Here is a 19,424-nt window from a genome sequence, read left to right on the forward strand (position 1 = left end):
GACACGTACCCCACCATCTGCTTTAGCAGATTTACCTCCGCATTTAAACGAGGGAGTCTTATTTGCCACTTTTCGTAGCTAGAATGGCTTGTGGCGAACTGCAACACCTAATTCCCGCATAATATACCCAGCTAACAGTTGATAGATCACTTGATTTTTTATAATAATGTGATCACAAGAGTTACTTACATAAGTGAACAACAATGAAGATTAGCAATACAGGGCCAATCAAGTTTTCCCTGATGCTGCCGTAACTGCCTGTCTCGGTATCCACTGTATAGAATTGTTAATCTCTAGAACCGATGAAATTACGTGGGTTTTTCGAATGCATGTTAGTCTCTACTGGTACAACAAGTTATCTTATTTGTACAGGCTTATTGATATAGCTTGTATCCCCGTCACTACCTGCGTGTTCAGCCAAATATATCGCGAGCTACCGAAACGAGTCAGTTTCATCTTTTTTGTTTGTTGGTTTGTTGGTTTGTTTGTTTGTTGGTTTGTTTGTTTGTTTGTTTGTTTGTTTGTTTGTTTGTTTGTTTGTTTGTTTGTTTTTTTGTTTGTTTGTTTGTTTGTTTGGAATTTTAAGTGCTTATTTTTTTACATTTGCAATTACTGCCGGAAACATTCGACGCCGTCTGGAGCTTCGTGGGGCCTCGCAAAAGCATTTTCACCTTTTTTTTTTTTTTTTGAATGGCCGAAGCTACTGAGTGTGAAAGCGCTGGTTGTGCGTGCGCACGTGCCCCATTCTCAATGTCCTAGCCTCAATAGATTGTAAAGGAACAGTAAAACATTCTATGAAGATTCTACAATAGTTTATTCTTTGAACAGAGCATAATTGGGTACTATAGTAGACAAACTGGTCAACAAACGATACCTCCAATGAGTTTTGCCTTTATTGGTGACAACATGAATGGTTCCCGAATTTCAGAAGTACCATGCACATAACTGGACGCATTTACTAACGATATTGTGAAAACTATGGTTAAGCATTGTGTATCGTGAATAAGGATAAAGTGTACTTGTATAGCAAGCCCAGTGTAGCAGCAAGCGCAATGTTTATGTATTCGTAGCTCGGAACAGACTGAAGGTGCCTTGTTACGGCATTATAAACTTCAGAAATTGGAGCTGATGGACGAGAAAGTAAAATGTATAAAGTACATTTATGGCATTCTAAAAAGGTTTAAATAAAGTCCTATTTACTTGCGTCACAGTTGAAAACAATGCTTCAGGAGCGACTACAATCAATTCATTGTGTGTGAGGTGTCTTTGTACTTAATAATACATGTGGACTATAGCGTCTGCGTAAGTTTTAACGCCACTGTTTCTTTCTGTAGAGCCGACATTGCAGTGAAGGCATACTTACTTTTTCACCTTAAGGAACGAGGCTAAAATTTGTACAATGCGGCCATTTTTGTTCTTCGAATGCATCGTTTTGGTCATGTGTAAGTAGTCACTTGCATTTTGTTGTTTTTTAAGGACGCCAGTGGAATTCGTAATAACATTAGGCCCTATATCGGTGAATGTACGCCACTTTTGTAGCGTGTGTGCTCACCAGTACTGATACTATCGAATGTTCATCACAATAGTGCCTAATGTTTCAGTAATTAAATTTGTAAACTGTTGTCACGTCAGTCGCGGGGTTTGTATGCATGCTCTCAAGCTACTGCCAGTTGCGCATGCGCCGAGAAATAGCGTGTGTACATATACTGTCTACAGTATCTGGAGGGTGTTGTTCTGTTTTTGTACTGCTTGTGTTGAGGCTGGCAGTGTGCGCCTCAGTAATAAAGATGTGATACCATGTGCCCGGTGTCGGGATATAACAACTGGCGACGAGGATGGGATCCGCCGCAGGCTTCTAGGAATCCCACTCTAACCAGCTTGAACTGAGTATGGCGACCACTGTCGGTAAGTTACCCGAGTTCCAACAAGAGGACGGTAACTTCGAGGTATACCTGGAGCGGTTCGAAGTATTTGCCGCGGCCAATGACATCGCGGAAGACAAGAAGCTTCCAATCTTTCTCACGGCTATAGGTGAGAAGGCCTACGTCACGCTTCGGAGCTTGCTGCTGCCTAAAACACCAGCTAAGACGTCATTCACGGAAGTTGTTGACGTTCTGAAGAAGCATTACGCTCCCAAGCCTCCGTGGTCACCGAAAGGTATCGTTTTCACCAGCGAAAGCAAGAGCCGCCTGAGACTGTCGCAGACTTTATAGTCGAATTGAAGAAACTCGCAGCAACATGCGAATTCGGTGCCTTTTTGACCGAAGCATTGCGTGACCGGCTCGTCGCTGGAATACGTACCGAGGGAGTACGGTGCAGGCTATTGGCAATGCCAGACGAGGAAGTAACGTGGGAACGCGCATGCAGCGTAGCCATGGCCATGGAAGCGGCAACACAAGACACGAAAGAAATGCTGCAAACCAGTTCTAAAGGAGCAGCTGTAGAAACGGAGGACATCTACTGGCAACGGAAAATCTCACAACCGAGTAAAGCACCTTCGAGGGAAGCGCCGACGCAGTCCAGCTGGGACAAGGAAAATGGGGCAGCGAAAGAACAAACGAAAAGAATGTGTCATCGTTGCGGAGGACAGCATTCACCCGTGAGTTGCCGATTTCTGAACAGTACCTGTTATAGGTGTACAAAAAGGGGTCATGTTGCTAAAATGTGCAAATCTAAGCTTGTAAATAGAGTAGAGAGCGAAGAATGCGAGAAAGAAAATACTAACGAACTGCTATCTCTGTATAATACGAAACACAAAGAAGGTATGCCCGCCATTGTAATCAAGGTTTGCATAAATGATAAAGTGATACCCATGGAACTTGACACGGGCGCAGCGGTGTCAATAATGTCAGAAACAGAGCGTGCTAAACACTTCCCAAACGCCTCTTGCAGGCAAGCAAATGTCAAACTAGCCACGTACAATGGCACGACGGTCCCTACTGTTGGTATTATGGATGTAAAGGTGCAATACCAAGACCAGTGTTTTGAACTGCCACTTGTCATAGCGAAAGAAACGCAGGGTGCTAGAATGCCCACGTTGTTTGGCCGAGATTGGCTTTCTAAAATCAAAATAAATTGGCAGGAAGTATTTTCAGTAAATGTGGTGGCTAAGGAGGCATTGCTTGCTGAGAAATTTCCCGAAGTGTTTGGCGCGGGTTTTGGTACAATTAAGGGATTCGAATGCAGCATTGAATTGAAGGATGACGCGCGCCCTGTCTTTATGAAAGCGCGACCAGTGCCATACGCTTTGCGCGAGCGCGTTGAACAAGAATTGGTCAAGCTAGAAAAAGCTGGAGTCGTATATAAGGTCAGACATAGTCCATGGGCAACGCCTCTTGTGATTGTTCCAAAAAAGAACACTCAAGAACTGAGATTATGTGGCGACTATCGCGTCACAGTAAATCCAGCCATCAAGGTCGATCAGTATCCCTTGCCACTTCCTGAAGACACATTCGCAAATCTTCAGGGTGGAACTGTGTTTTCTATCATAGACCTCTCAAAAGCGTACTTGCAACTCGAACTAAACAAACAAGCGCAGGAACTGCTCACTATTAACACCCACCTAGGTCTGTTTAGATTCCGCCGCTTGCCGTATGGCGTAGCGTGCGCACCAGCTATTTTCCAGGCTGTCATGGACCAGATACTGCGTAATCTGCCTGGAACCGCGTGCTACATTGATGATGTAGTCATCGCTGGTGAGAACGACGGGCAGTGTTATGAAAGGGTGGAGCAAGTTCTTCAACGCCTAAGTAAACACGGCGTAAAAGTGAACGCAAGGAAATGCAGCTTCTTTCAGCAACGCGTCACATACTTGGGACACGAGATCGACAAGCACGGCTTACACCCAACAGCGGAAAAAGTTGAAGCTATCAGAAAAGCGCCAAGGCCCACTAACGTGAGTCAGGTGAAGGCTTTTTTAGGTTTGATTAATTACTACGGAAAATTTTTGCCAAATTTAGCATCGATCTTGGAACCACTGCACAACTTGTTGCGAAAAGAAACTACATGGCACTGGTCACGCGAATGTAATGAAGCATTCGAAAGATGCAAAGAACTGTTGACTGATAAGACTGTGTTGCAGTTGTATGACGTAAAAAAAGAAATCTGGATCACATGTGCTGCTTCTGATTACGGGTTAGGGGCTGTGCTATCGCACTTGGTGAACGGTGAGGAAAAGCCGGTTTCTTATGCTTCGCGGTCATTATCAGCGGCCGAACGTAACTATGGGCAGATTGAGAAAGAAGCACTTAGTATTGTGCTTGCTGTAAAAAAATTTCATAAGTACCTTTACGGACGGCCCTTTAACATAATAACAGATGACCAACCTTTGACAATTTTGTTTGACCCTAAACGGCGGGGCAGTGCAGTAGCCACGGCACGAGTGCATCGTTGGCTGACATTTTTGGCCGACTACACCTATAGAATCAAACACAAACCAGGATCAGCTATCCAGCATGCAGACGCATTGTCCCGTTTACCGTTACCTGACACAGGTAGCAAGTGCGAAGAAATCTACTTTTCAGCACTAAACGACTTGCCTTTAACGTCAAATGATGTCAGTCGAGAAACAGGATGCGATAAAGTGCTGAGGGCTGTACGCGACATGATCTGGCATGGATGGCCCAAGACCGTGCCGGAGCAGCTAAAGCCGTTCTGGGTACGCCGGCTCGAGCTCAGTGTAGACAACGGGTGCGTTATATGGACAAACAGAGTGGTAGTACCGGAATCATTGCACAAGAATGTTTTGCAGTTGCTGCACGAGCAGCACTTGGGTATAACCCGAATGAAAGCATTAGCGAGGTCAGTAGTATGGTGGCCGGGAATGGACAAAGCCCTCAAAAACACAGTGCGCAAATGTGCAATATGCCAAACGGTTCTCCCTGCAGCTCAACCCGTACCCTTGTCCTCGTGGCAAATATGCCAGAATCCGTGGGAGCGTGTGCAATTAGACTTCGCTGAAGAAAAGGGAAGGATGTTTCTCCTCGCTATCGACACCTATTCCAAATGGCTTGAAATTAAGATAATGAGTGTAACCACCGCGGCGAAGACCGTTGAAGTAGTGCGTTCATGGTTCGCGGCGCATGGCCTTCCGCTGGAGGTAGTGACGGACAACGGGCCGCAGTTTCGGGCAGCTGAGTTCAAAGAATTCCTTCAAGCTAATGGTGTGAGGCACACACTAACGCCGCCGTACCATCCGCAGTCTAACGGTGCGGCGGAGCGCGCAGTTCAGACAACAAAAAAAAGCACTGCTCAAACAAGTGCTAGAAGACTCGGAAAAGGGCACAAACAGAACACTGCAACACAGGATAGATAACTTCGTGTTTTGTTATCGAACCACACCTCACACTTTCACGGGAAGAACCCCTGCTGAATTATTTGTCAGAAGGAAGCTGCGGACCCGATTGTCACTGCTGCGCCCGGACGTAACAAATCAGATGAGAGCTAAGACCGCAGAAATAAAAAAGTCTGCTGACAGGCTCCGAGGTTCACCTCGAGTGTTCGCTGTTGGTGATCGTGTACTGGTGCGTTCTGTGCGTGGGCAGCTTGTGAACTGGTGGCCTGGAGAAGTGACGTGTGTGAAATCTTCTTCGACGTGTTTAGTGTATGTGCGAAACAAAGTGCGGTTTGTGCACGCGGACCATTTGCGACCATCGGACATCGAACCGACGGCACAACAGGACCCACCACCGGAAGTGGAACTACCACATGCATCGGACATCACAAATGCTACATCGACGACCAACCAAAGCTCAGATTCGTCGTCACCCACGAGACTCTCACTTCCCGAAAATCGTGAGCAGCCGGTTCCCTTACGACGTAGCACAAGGCAACGGCGCCCACCTGAGCGCCTGACTTATGATAGTTTCTAAAATTGTGCGTGAAGGAAGTGTTGTGACGTCAGTCGCGGGGTTTGTATGCATGCTCTCAAGCTACTGCCAGTTGCGCATGCGCCGAGAGATAGCGTGTGTACATATACTGTCCACAGTATCTGGAGGGTGTTATTCTGTTTTTGTACTGCTTGTGTTGAGGCTGGCAGTGTGCGCCTCAGTAATAAAGATGTGATACCATGTGCCTGGTGTCGGGATATAACATAAACAAGACATTCAAAATCGTTCACGGTAATCTAGAGTGTATGCTGAATAATCCCTGTAGCTTGCAGTTTAGGTAGCAGCGAAAAATAATTTTTCATTGATGGGATTTATGGCTAGGTGGCAAATATCAACATCTTCTCGTGCCATGAGTGTGACTCACCCGCCAACATGTTGGGTCCTTTAAAATCAATTTAGTTCTGGGTGACGCTGTGTTTGTTTGCCGCGCACTAGTTTTTTTTTTTACAGGAGAGTTGTTATAGCAGCTATTTGGCCATTTTATGTTGTAAACAAAAACAAAGCTTTTTCATGCCGAGACGTGCCCTATTCGTCATTATCTTCACTTTGTACTTCACTTCCCGAACACTTGCGCCAGGCGTGTGCTCTTTCACTGCACCAATTTGTCCGGCGTGGTGTGCATTCACTAAGATGGATGAAGGAACTAGGACAGAGTGAGAATCTCTGTGGCCGGGTGCTACATCAGAAGCTAGCGCTATTTCCACAGCAACGCCAAATGCGCGCCAAGCCCGCACAAATAAGCACGTGCCCGGAAAGACGTTGTAAGCAGGCCCCTTGCTAGCTGCGCTATCAGGCAACATTCCTATATACGTGAGCGGGACTATTTGTTTAGTGGTAGTGGTAGTCGGACATTGCGCTCAAGTTATCCTGGTAGAGCCTCTTTCATGTTCTTATTTTTTATAAACAAGATCTATTGCTTCTATAACTACATGATTTATTTCTAACGGCATAAACTGTGTTCTTATTATTTTAAGCACGATATTTTTGATACAGAATAAAATATGTTTCTTTTGTGCAAGGTAAACTTATGATGCTTAAAATATAACTTATTTGAGAGTGTGTAAGTGTTTACCGAAGATAAAAATGGGGTTGTGCCTATATTTCATGTATGCATTTTCATGCATGTTGTACTTAAATTTCACAAAATATTTTTACATATTCTTCAAATTACCCTGAGCGTAAGCGAGTTTGAAATACGGTATATATGTAATATGTTCTATAACTTAGTATACGTGTTCAAAAGTGCGTGACTTATCAAATTTAAAAAAAAAGTAAAAAACGGGGCTTCGCGACGAATTTCGCTTGGATGATAAAACTTCGTAGAGGTTCCAGAGCTTACTTATTGTGCGAAACGTTATGGCGGGGTTAAACCTGGTGTGCGGCGTCGCCAGCCATCCTACCTGTCTACGCACGACAGTGCAGCTTGCCCTGATTCCCTCAAAATTTCAAGCTTGTTCTTATCCGGGCATGTAGAATCACGCCACCACCTCAGATTGTTTATTTATTTATTTATTGAAAATACCTTACAGGCCAGAAGGCATTGAGTAAGGGGGGTTACAGTGAAAAATCGCATGTAAATTTCAAAATAAAAACGGTACAATGTCGGTTAGTAATAACAAAAAAAATTAACAAAGCAATAAGTCAGCAATACGTAAACATGGCGATGAAGTATATAAGAACACTCCGTAACATAAAAACCCTCGGAAAAGAAGTAAAAGAACGTCAAGATGAAATATTAAGGAAATGCGTCTGAACTTTTTGCCGAAACGTGTTGGGGTTGCTATCAGAGGCGATATCGTCGGGAAGATCATTCCACATGCGGATGGCTTGTGGTAGTGCGGATGTGTTGAACGCGTTCGTGTTTCCAAAAATGCGAGTGAAGCTGAGATGGTTATGTAATCTGCGTGACGTGTAGAGCGGGCGTTGAAGGTGCAACGACGATGTTTTGTTACTGTAGACGTACTTATGAAATAGGCATAACAAGGACACGTGACGACGAACATTTAATGCTTGGAGGGAATGATGGAGTTTAAGCTGAGTCACACTGGAATTGATGTCATAGTTTCTAGAAATGTAACGGGTGGCTCTGTTCTGGATTGTTTCCAGCATGTTAATTTGATACTGAGCGGAAGGGGACCAAACAGATGAGGCATATTCAAGTTGCGGGCGGACGAAAGTTAGGTATGACATTTTGCGAATGTTAGTGGGACAACGACGAAGGTTTCGGCGTAAATACCCCAATGTTTTGGAGGCTTTTGCACAAACGTTAGTGATGTGATCAAACCAGGAAAGCCCTGGTGTGAGGTGGATGCCAAGATACTTGTAAGAAGTCGCCGTGGAGAGCCTGTCACATTGCATATGGTAAGTGAAGTTAGATATGACCTGTTTACGTCCAAAAGAAACAACTTTACACTTATTAGTATTCAACCTCATAAGCCAAGTGCTGCACCAGTTAGAAATAGTGTTCAGATCATCTTGAAGGATGGAGTGATCGTTAGGACAGTTTATAGGTCTGTAGAGCATGCAGTCATCAGCGAAGATTCTGATATGCGATGATATGTTAGTTGGGAGGTCGTTGATGTAGATAAGAAAAAGTAATGGGCCAAGAACGCTCCCCTGTGGGACGCCAGAAGAGACATACGAAGAGGGAGAGGAAGAATTATTAACGATTGTGAACTGCTTGCGAAGTGACAGAAAATTGCGTAGCCAAGATAAAGTGAGGGAGTCTAATCGGAGGGCAGATAATTTTGAAATAAGGCGACAATGGGCGACACGATCGAATGCTTTGGCGAAATCAAGAAATATGCAATCAGTCTGTAGGCCATTATTTATGTTGTAATGAATGTCTGTAGTGAATTCTAGTAACTGTGTTTCGCATGACATGCCCTTTCTGAATCCGTGCTGGTTTGAAAAGAAGAATTTGTTAGTCTCGAGGTGACTGTATACGTGGGAGGCGATTATGTGTTCGAGGAGTTTGCAACATATGCATGTGAGCGAGATTGGGCGATAATTTTTAGGTGAGTTCTTATCTCCGGATTTAAAAATGGGTACTACTTTGGCTATTTTCCAGTCGTCTGGAAGTTTTCCAGACGATAGCGACTGTCGAAAAATGTGGTATAATGTAATGCTAGATATGGAAACAGTATTTTTAATTACCTTAGAGTTGATATCATCTATACCAGCTGATGAGGATGCCTTAATCTGTTTAATTCGACACGCGATACCCTCCACCGTAATTTCAATAGGCTGCATGTATTGGAAGTTGTAATCAGGGATATGTGGTACGTCAGAAGAATCTTCTTGGCTAAATACAGATGAAAAAAAGGTATTAAAAGTAGTGGAGCACTCGTAGTCTGAAAGCGGAATGTTGTTTTCATTAAGTAATGACAACTGGTTGGAACCGTGGTCAGGGGATATGAGGCGCCAGAATTTCTTTGGATTATTTTGCAGAAGAGAAGGTAGGTCGTTGTGAAAATATTTTTCTTTGGCGTTGCATATTGCTTTACAGTAGTCAGTCAAGTACTGCTTGTATTTTTCCCAAGCGGAGGGCGTAGCACTGCGTTTGGCATTGCAGTACAGGCGTTTTTTCTTGTTTCTTTGCTTACGGAGGGATTTAGTGAACCAGGGATTAGATAGATCATTAGAAACAGTGATAACAGGGATATATTGGTTTATCAATGAAGACATCTTGTCTCTAAAAAGCACCCAGTTTTCATTTACAGACCTGTTGTAGAATGACGGAAAGAGGACATTGCTAAAAAATTCTTCGAGCTGTGCACTTATTTTGTCAAACTCTGCTTTGCTGTAGTCCCGAATTTTCTTTTTGGATATTCCTGCAAATGGTACAGGTAAGTCCAACGTTACCTCGATTAAATTGTGATCACTGAAGCCCTTTAGGCAAGAGACTGTCCTCACTGAATCAGGAGCATTAGTTAGTAATAGGTCTAACGTATTTAAACCACGGGTTGGTTGATCAATGACTTGCGAGAGGTTAAAGTCCAAGACTAAGTTAATGAATTCTGTGGAAAGGCAGCATGGTGATGAGAAGTTTGTCCAATCAATCAGCGGGAGGTTGAAGTCACCGAATAGGTAAACTACACCAGTAGGGCAAAGATCTTTGGCATTTTTGATGCTATGACGAAGATCACGTACAAATGTGTTATTATAATCAGGCGGACGGTAACAATTGCCAACCAGAATTTTAGCGTGTTTAGTCACACACATTATCCAAATTATTTCAATGGGTGAGTCAAGATTCAGTACATACGAAGAGATTGTATTTTTTACACCAAGAAGTACACCACCACCTCTCCTGTCGACGCGATCTTTGCGGTATATGTTATATCTTTCACTGCCAGCAAGAACTTCGTTATTTGTGATTGCAGGGTATAGCCAAGTTTCCGTGAGCACGAGTATATCTGAATTGTTGTCTTCCAGAAAAGAGCAGATTGTATCGCGCTTGGGTATTATGCTTCTAATGTTAGTAAATGATATCAGAAAAGAAGGGGTCGCCAAATGTGATTTAGGTTTCTGGTGGTGTTTAGGTGGACATGTTTTGGTTGCGAGCTATCTTTCCGATAGAATAACAGTTTTGCTGGCATGATCAAGTATGTAGGTTTTGCCATCCATGCGTAGCCTGTCAACTGAGAGCTTAAACGGTTTTCTTTGCGTTTTAGCGAATTCAATTAGGCTTTTTCGTGCCTGTCGCGTAGCTAGAAAAAAATCTTCTCCGATAGAATATTTTGACCCTTTTAGTTTTGGAGCTGACGCAAGAATTTGCTGCTTATCTTTAAAGAAAGTCAGTTTGGCTATTATGGGTCTCTGTTTGCTGTCTCTGAATTTCCCCAGCCTGTGCACACGCTCGAATTGTGCGCCAGTCAAAGAAATGTTGAATTTTTCGGAGCAGAATTCGATTATTCTTTTTTCAGATGCTGCCCATCCCTCCTTAGGGTCATCTTCTATTCCAAAAAAAAGCAAGTTAGACCGCCTCTGTCTGTTTTCGGTATCGTTACACCTGGACGTAATCTCGGTCAAATGATCCGAAATTTGGTGCAGGGAGTTATTAGGCGTACCGGTACCAGTTGCCGAACGTGACGCGACAGATGATTCAAGCGCTAAAATGCGTTCAGTCAAACGAGCCACTTCGTTCGTAGAAGCCGTCAGTTTTTCAATGGTCTCGCTTAATTGCGCTGACAAGGCTGCATGCCCTTCCTCTAATTTCTGTATGGTTAACATAGCTGCGGCGAAAGCCTCAGACTCGATCTTGCTCATAGGCCCTGGGTTCGATTCAATATCACCCGACAGCATGAGCAGCATATCAAAGATTACCAGACAGAAACGAGATATTCGTGACAAAGATCGTTTCAAAGCATCACACCATTCGGCTGGGCACGACACCGCAATCAAACAGTAATTGCTACTCCTAACACAGACGGCGTATTTGTAGTCACTGACCTGCAAATTGAGCGGTTGAAACACATGCATCTCTGGTGCGGTGCCGTGCCCGAGGTGATCTGCCGGTGATTCCCTTAAATATGCTGAGCCGGTTCCGTCAGGCGTAGTCGTCGATGCCCCTAGCGGCCAGATGTGCGTCCAGATTTGCTTGTTCAGCGTCGGCATGAAAAATGCAGACGCAGGCCAAGCCGGTGAAGTGCCATCGGGGACCAGTGCGCACGTGCCAGCAAGGTAGGAGCAGACAGCCCAGGTAATCGTGGCCTGCAAATTGAGCGGTTGAAACACATGCATCTCTGGTGCGGTGCCGTGCCCGAGGTGATCTGCCGGTGATTCCCTTAAATATGCTGAGCCGGTTCCGTCAGGCGTAGTCGTCGATGCCCCTAGCGGCCAGATGTGCGTCCAGATTTGCTTGTTCAGCGTCGGCATGAAAAATGCAGACGCAGGCCAAGCCGGTGAAGTGCCATCGGGGACCAGTGCGCACGTGCCAGCAAGGTAGGAGCAGACAGCCCAGGTAATCGTGGCCTGCAAATTGAGCGGTTGAAACACATGCATCTCTGGTGCGGTGCCGTGCCCGCACCAGATGTTGTGCACGTTGATGGCGTTGTCATCCTTAAGATTGATGGATTTGTGGGGTTTGACGTCGCAAAACCACCATATGATTATGAGAGACGCCGTAGTGAAGGGATCCGGAAATTTCGACCGCCTGGGATTCTTTAACGTGCACCTGGATCTGAGCACACTCGCCTAAAGCATTATCGCCTGCATCAAAAATGCAGCCACCGCAGCCGGTATTCGATCCCGCGACCTGCGCGTGAGCAGCCGAGTACCTTAGCCACTAGACCACCGGGGTGGGGCTGCCATTCCTCAGGTGGGCAATGCTCGCGTGCTTGGCTTGCGCGTTCAAGCGAACGAAAGAGCCAACTCTCTTTTGTCCCGACAAACGAAGCAGATTCTTGCCATAATACGACGGGTATCAAACAAGTGCCGGGGACTGCGACAACGTGATCAGCTGCCACGGGTGCAGGCCTGTGTAATCCATCGTATCACGTACCATCCCCCTTTCGACACAATTACCCAGCCGGAGCAGACACGGGACAGCGTAACGCTGCGAAAGGCGACCAAGTTCACCCATGGCCTCCCACACTACACTGCCACTACACGACTACTATCCCTAGGGACCCACAAAACACTCTGTGAACTATTGAAAATTCAGTGGACCAACCAAAGGTATTGCCTCTTGCTCACGCCCACTGGGCGACCCGTCATTTTGCGACTGGGATACTCAGTCTTGCACAATCACGTCGAAGACACCGCCATGGGTGTTTCACCTTGGGTATACATCGAACCTTGAATGTGTATCCACTCCCCCGAAACATGAGTACTGAGCTTGACGCGGGACGCCGCCGCAGCCGTCTTGGGTACCTGATGCGCTCAGGGACATCCCTGAGAGTAATACATTGTACACCAATTGTGCACGATACCGCAACAGGTACACTGTGGTAGTGTCGGATGGCAGCGCGAAGTTACTTGTTGCAGAGTTCTACTCCTGCAGATGGCGAATTCTTTTGTGTTTCGCTTGCTGTCCGACACGCTCTTGACGTTCCTAGGGAAGTTTATGTATCAACTGATTCAAAACGTGCATGCCGAGCCTCTTCGATGGGAAGCGGCTTTTCCAAGGCGGCGCACCACATCCTACCCAAGGCAACAAACATCACATCGACACATGAAGTCTACAGCGTATCCACTTTCTCTGAACGCCTTTCTTTCGGGTAATGGCCGCGCTCACGCAGTCGATTGAGAACTCACCCACCCAACTGCCCGCCATGGCGAGGCCGGGAGTCCAGATCAAGTGGGCCCTCCACTGACATACGAGACATATTGGCATATTACAGTAGGGCTAGGCGCCCCATGCACCTGCTCTCACCGTCGTTGTCGCGAGAGGAAAAGGTGGCACTCCGCCACCTCCCAACGCATACATTTTCCAGCCTCCTCTCCATGCATAAAATCTACCCTGACCACAACGCAGGCTCTTGCCGGGGCTGTGGCAGCTCCCCAACAATATTTCATGTCACCGTGGAGTGCGCCACAAAATTGTTTCCTCCCATCCCCGTTACCGGACACCCCTTTAACACCAAAGAGCTGTGGGGCAATGCCCTTTGCAACGGACCTCCCAAGGTCCGCCAGGCCTTGGTTCAACGGGCCCAGTTGGTCGCCGAGATCATCATAGTGCCATTGTGCCATCATAGTGTCATCATTGTGACTCATCGTGACAATAGGCAACCCGGACAAGGGTTCCCTCCCCCATGTTTGGGTGATCTATACTTAATAAGATGTCTTCTTTCTCTTACTGCGCATGTGCAACAGCTGGCCCAAGTACTGCCAGAATCCGCTCACGCGCTAGCGCATTCCAGCAAGTGTAAGGGGCTAAGTAAGACACTGTGGCTTAAATCTCCTTCTTGCAATCTCTCCGCAATCATGTGAGTGTGTCGGGGAACGAGATTCTGCAGACGCGCGACGAACCTCCGTGCTCCCGCGTGGCTTTGCGATGAACCCGCGTGGCATGCTCCAACAAGAGTTCGGAACAAGTAACAGCAACAGCAATTTCAGTGAATTCATGGTGTGCCCTACTTGCAAGGACGTGTTAACACCGGACAAGGCACCCGTGATTAACGAAACATTGAGTGGACCTATGCACTCCTTCGCATGTTACTCACGCTCCCCTTTAGTTGGAGATAGACTAATTTTTCTTCTACCCCGAAATAGGCATTCACACAGCGGCCACCAGTGGCAGCAGCCGAAATTCAACATGGCACTAACAAAAAAACGTAGAGATTTACCGGTTCTGTATCTTCTAGCTTATACACTTTCTAGGTTACTGGTGTTGAAGACAATATAGCCGTTTGTTTCTATTCGATTTTGCATCAACCTCGCATTACTACTGACTTATAAAAATGCAACATCACACTTCCGCAAAAGATCGCATAACAAATTAATTTAGATAGGAATAATGCTCAGAAAGGCAGGAAACTGCATTCTGATGCTATTAAGCTGGCATAATGGTATTTCAATCAAAAATTGTAGTATCTACAAAAGAGTAAACTCTACTGCACCGAGAATACCTACTGTCAAATTCAGAAATAGTGGCTTGGTTATCTCTCCAGTTTCTAATATACCCTTTAGAAGTACCATTCATGTGTGTCCTAAAAATGTACAGTTGCCGAGATGGTGCAAGTTAATTAACGTAAACAACAAAAACTTACGACATTGGTACTCTGAAGAAAAAGCACTGTTAATAAAGATGCTGAAGTCTGAGAAAGTAGGACCCTACTTTTTTCCTCGTTTTTTTTATTTTAGAGGAATTCTTCAGAGCCCTATTATCGATGACATGAAAACGCTGTAATGTCATTTTTACAACAATTGTCGAGGGCAGCATTCAACTTTTCAATCTCGTTCTACTAGTATGTTTTATGCAGGATGATATACTGAAAATGTATTTTTCCTATTAACCTTTCAGTTTTCCTGACCAGTGAAGACGTGTTTCCTGCTGGCACGCTCGCTTATCCAGTGAGTAGAAAATTGTGGTGCTGGCTGCCAAACACATACTAATATGTGATGCCGTATTTACCGCTACTTTACATCCCTTAAAGTACCTGTGGAAATAGCACTTGTGGAATCCGCAAATAATACGGTAGAAAATATTTCGAAAATGGTTATTCGGTATACATACTGAGAAACCACTGAATTTGAGAGCTTTACAAGTCGTGGCATTAGTAACATTTATAACAACTTCTCACGATATTGATGGAGATGTGACCATAACACAATGTGTTGATTTTATGTAGGCAGTATGGCTTACACCACAGCTTATCAATGAATGCATTTTCACTGAACAACTTTTGTGGGTGTTATATGCCCTCGAGCTTCTAATAAACGAAATTATTATGAATTGTTTGCCTTAGCAGCCGGAGTGCAGTTTGCCCCGACGCGGTGGTCTAGTGGCTAAGGTACTCGACTGCTGGTCCACATGTCGCGGAATCGTACCCCGGCTGCGGCAGCTGCATTTTCGAAGGAGGTGAAAATGCTGTAGGCCCATGTGCTCAGACTTGGGTGAACGTTAAAGAACCCCAGTTGGTCGAAATATCCGCAGCCTTCCACTATGGCCCCTCTCATAATAATTTGGTGGTTTTGGGACGTTAAACCCCACATCCATCATGATGAATGAATCAGCCGGAGTAGATATCTCTTTTTTCGGAGTAGCCCGCACGATGACCTTTCTCTTTGCTCCAAATCAACCTCTACCTAACTTTCGCAACTTTTCGAGATGTGCTTATGATGGGTTACGTGTCTCTTAATTCTAGTACATTGGTTCTTAACTAAAAGAATTAACCGTGTCAGCATAGAGAAAGAGAGAGAGAGATGTAGAGGAAGGCCGGGAATTTAATTAGATATTAGCAACCGATACGAATACGTTGAATGCTGGTCGTTTATGGTGTGATTCGCTTCAGATTTTTTAAATAATGTTCATTAGGAGAGGAAGCTGATGAACAACTACGTAAAGAAGATTCAATGCGCAGAATGAAACGCACGTGCTGTCTAGTATACAACAGACACACCACTTCAACACTTACACGCATCCCAGCTATTCTCAGGCATACACGTGCTCAATGAGAGAAAAGCTTAGGCTATGGCCTGCGAAGCAATGTGTTTAATTTTGGATCTCTTGATCTAGCACTAACAAAAATACTTCTTTGTCAGATAACAACCCACTACTTTTCAGAAAGATGCTTACGGGAACTGTGACTACAAATGCTTTAAAAAGGTGGCCACTCCCATGATACTTACGCTTGTGCGCGTATTCAAATTTCATCCGACAAATAAATACGAACACGGCAAGGATTACCAAGCCTGCGTGGAATACGCAGCATGGTCAAAGCAAAAGCTGAAAAAGTGTCCTTTCTGAAGCCTTCTTCGTGAAATCTCTTTAGCACTTTACACGCACTCGTCCTTCCGTGGATGAGGCTGCGTGTGATCGAAGCGGCGCTGCACTTGATGCGCTCTTGAAAACTGCATTACTGCACTTCGGTGCACTACTACAAGTGCGTTAGCAAATTACCCGCAATGTCGTCAATTATCAAAATTTTTTACAGCGAAAGCTGATATGAGATCCCAACAGGGGTCGCATGCACGCCGTAGTTGTCCATCGCCGCCACCGCCGTCGCTGTCCGTAAGCGCTGTCATACCAAATAAGAAAAAAAGAGTAAAAAACCCGAATGGGACTGGAACCTGCGTGCTAGCCCAGTATTCTGCCACTGAACCACGCCGGTGCTAGGAACTTCTTTGCAAACTTGCCTTATACAGGCATCCAATGTGTCGAGAAAAGAATCGTGTTAACATGAGTACTGAAGTGTTTCAAAGCAGCAAAGTAACAACCTGGTGTCAAATAATGTGAACTGTGCAACGAGTCAGTCGTAGAATGCTCCAACCCTTTGCAAAAGCTTTATCTTGTTCACCTATTAACTGTGGCGCATTCCCACTGTGAGAGATTATGTGGGGGAAAAGCATAATGAATGCCTGCCTACTAAACAATGATTTATAGCGTAGTGCATATATAGATGTGCTTGCAGTCGCTACCCAAGCTCTGAAAAGACCGTTCTACTAGCTTTCGCCGAAACAGTGCAGTGTGTTCAGCACAGACCTGGCAGTTTTTTTAGGTAGGGAGCCTCCCAGTATACCATTATTCATTGTTCTTCGAATGGTGTCCACTGCGTATCTCTAAATCATTATGTGCGATTTGTTTGTGATGTGGCTGACGACAAAGAAGAATCATGGTTCAGTCCATTTTTAATAGATTTAATTTCGCAGGCGAAACATTATGGAAAGATTTGCAGCTACAGAACTGAGCATTTCAACCGAGTATAAGCACATATTGCATTCCAGGCGTCGATCCTTTTGTGAAACTCGGAAACTAGAAGTGACAATAAAGAGGCTGCGCTGTCGAATACCGAAACTGAAGTTCTACCAACAAAGAAAGGTCTGGTCAGGCTCTTTCTGCAATGTGCGCATTCTGTGGCAAGTTGGAAGCTGCAGGATCCTTTTTTTTACCTGTAAGCGATTTACTACAGCTCAAAGAACCAAGTTAAAAATATCTTTACGTGCCATTGGAATGCATTTATTCGTGCCCATGATTTTGTATTTTGGAGCCTATATTTCTGTGTTCGTCTAGGTAAATGCCTGCGTGGAATTGGGTAATTATCTTAATGGAACCAGAAGAATAACCAATCTACATTCTTTTCTTTCTGTGTTGGCACATGCACAAAATTTCTGTTTACGTATTTATGGTTTATCATGATGTTAATTAATTTATTATTCATAAATAATCAAAAGCGTTATATTTTGTACATTTTAGTGATGTGTAAGCACTGGGGATGTTTTATTGTAAGAATAAGAATGCTTAACACTCGTCATTCGAAGCTTGTTTGATGTTGGAGCTTGTGAACTCAATACACTTTTATTCACATGTATACCCACGCACCACTATCTCAAAATATCCCATTGTGCATATTTATACGAATATGCGTTTAATGCAATTAATAATGAATTCTTAACGGAGTTTATGCAAAAAATTGTACGCCACTAGTAACATCACTCATACAATTGATTTGCCTGTTTTCATTATTTATATAGGTGCAATACAACAGAGGGGAGTGGGATCTTGGGGGATCCTGGCCTAGTCGCAATTCGAGGCGGTATCAGACGCAGCTTGAACACTGGTTGAACCTTGCTTTGAGGAGAGCAAACAAGTTTCTTCAAAGAATAGGCTTCCCGCCTTTGCGACTTCAAGACGGAAGTGCCACGGCGAACGTCCGCCTGGATTGGGGACCTTATGGATTTCGCATAGTGCCTGAGTGATGTAGTTTCGTGTTAATAAATGTGTAATACATGACACGGTCATGCCCACTGTTTTTTCATGTTTACGCGTCTTCTTTATTTTCAATTTTCTGTACCAGGCTATGCATCTTAAGAAACAGTTGAAGCAACTGAAGCAAAACGTTGAACAGTCGAAGCAAATAGTTCTTTCTGGCAGCGCATAATATTGTTACGTAGCTAGCGCATGAAGAGTGAAACGTTCTCCGTACAGAAAAGGAGGAAGAGGAATGGCTTGCTCTTCGTACATGCTGTGCTCCGTCTTGCTCGATGTCAGTACACTCACAAATACTCGCGTCTCGTCTCATTTTACATAACATATTTGTAGTGGAGCTGCTGGCGATTCCCTGTACTTATCACGAAGCTCCACAACAGACGTATCATCGTGAGTCCAACCATGTCACAGGCTGAAGTAACGTCGTCTTCACGAGAGAGGGCGAGAGAGAGAATCAACTTTATTGAGCTCTAATATTCGGTGGTACGTGCTTGCACCAGACGGGATGGTTCCCTATTCTCAGGACCCGCATGTTTCTGGTAATTCCTGGCCCCTAACCGTCAATGCAAGCGGAGTCGGCAGAGTGGGGCTGGACAACAAGGTCTCCCATCACTCGAAGGGTTGGGGATTGGGTGTGTTGGGGGGAAGTGCAGGTGAGGTATTCTTAAGGTTTTAAAACTCAGCTAAGATTTGTGCTAGAGTGCCTCTTTCCCTTTGCAGAAAGGGCAGAGCGTATCGCGCTCATCTGGATACATTCGGTGTAACAGAACAGGATACAATCCGCCCTTTTCGTGACTCATACTTACGTAGTACTGCTCGTGATTCTGGCGTGTTTTTTGTACAGGATGGCGTTAACGTTGACAAGTGGCTTAACGTGTATGAATACGTCAGTGACGGCTACGGATGGGAACCGGCACTCATGCTCGCCAACGCGTTTTTCACCTTGATGGTTCACCACGAGTGTGGTTCGAGGCGCAAGAAGCCAATATTACCAGCTGGGACACTTTCAAAGAGGATATTCGTAACTTGTTTGACAACAGCGCTGGACGCCTGACGACTGCACGAAATCAATTGGCTACTCAGGCATAGGCGTATACCGAATCGAACATCGCGTATATTCACGGCATCATCGCTTTTTGCCGCTTGTGTAACGAGCACATGCT

At 45.0% G+C, this 19,424-nt stretch overlaps 1 protein-coding gene and 1 pseudogene across 1 annotated transcript; both read left to right on the top strand.

The window, feature by feature from the left end:
- The first annotated feature begins 1,267 nt into the window (after positions 1 to 1,267).
- Positions 1,268 to 18,304, top strand: LOC119159941 (uncharacterized). Its single transcript, XM_075890313.1, has 3 exons — positions 1,268 to 1,442; positions 14,857 to 14,906; positions 18,027 to 18,304. Exons 1-3 carry the CDS (start codon positions 1,400 to 1,402, stop codon positions 18,249 to 18,251), a joined length of 318 nt encoding a protein of 105 aa, XP_075746428.1. The 5' UTR covers positions 1,268 to 1,399; the 3' UTR covers positions 18,252 to 18,304.
- Positions 1,681 to 4,949, top strand: LOC142802645 (uncharacterized; annotated as a pseudogene).
- Positions 18,305 to 19,424: the final 1,120 nt, after the last annotated feature.

Source organism: Rhipicephalus microplus, chromosome 3 (assembly GCF_043290135.1).
Source record: "Rhipicephalus microplus isolate Deutch F79 chromosome 3, USDA_Rmic, whole genome shotgun sequence".
In the NCBI taxonomy this organism is placed as follows: Eukaryota; Metazoa; Arthropoda; class Arachnida; order Ixodida; family Ixodidae; genus Rhipicephalus; species Rhipicephalus microplus.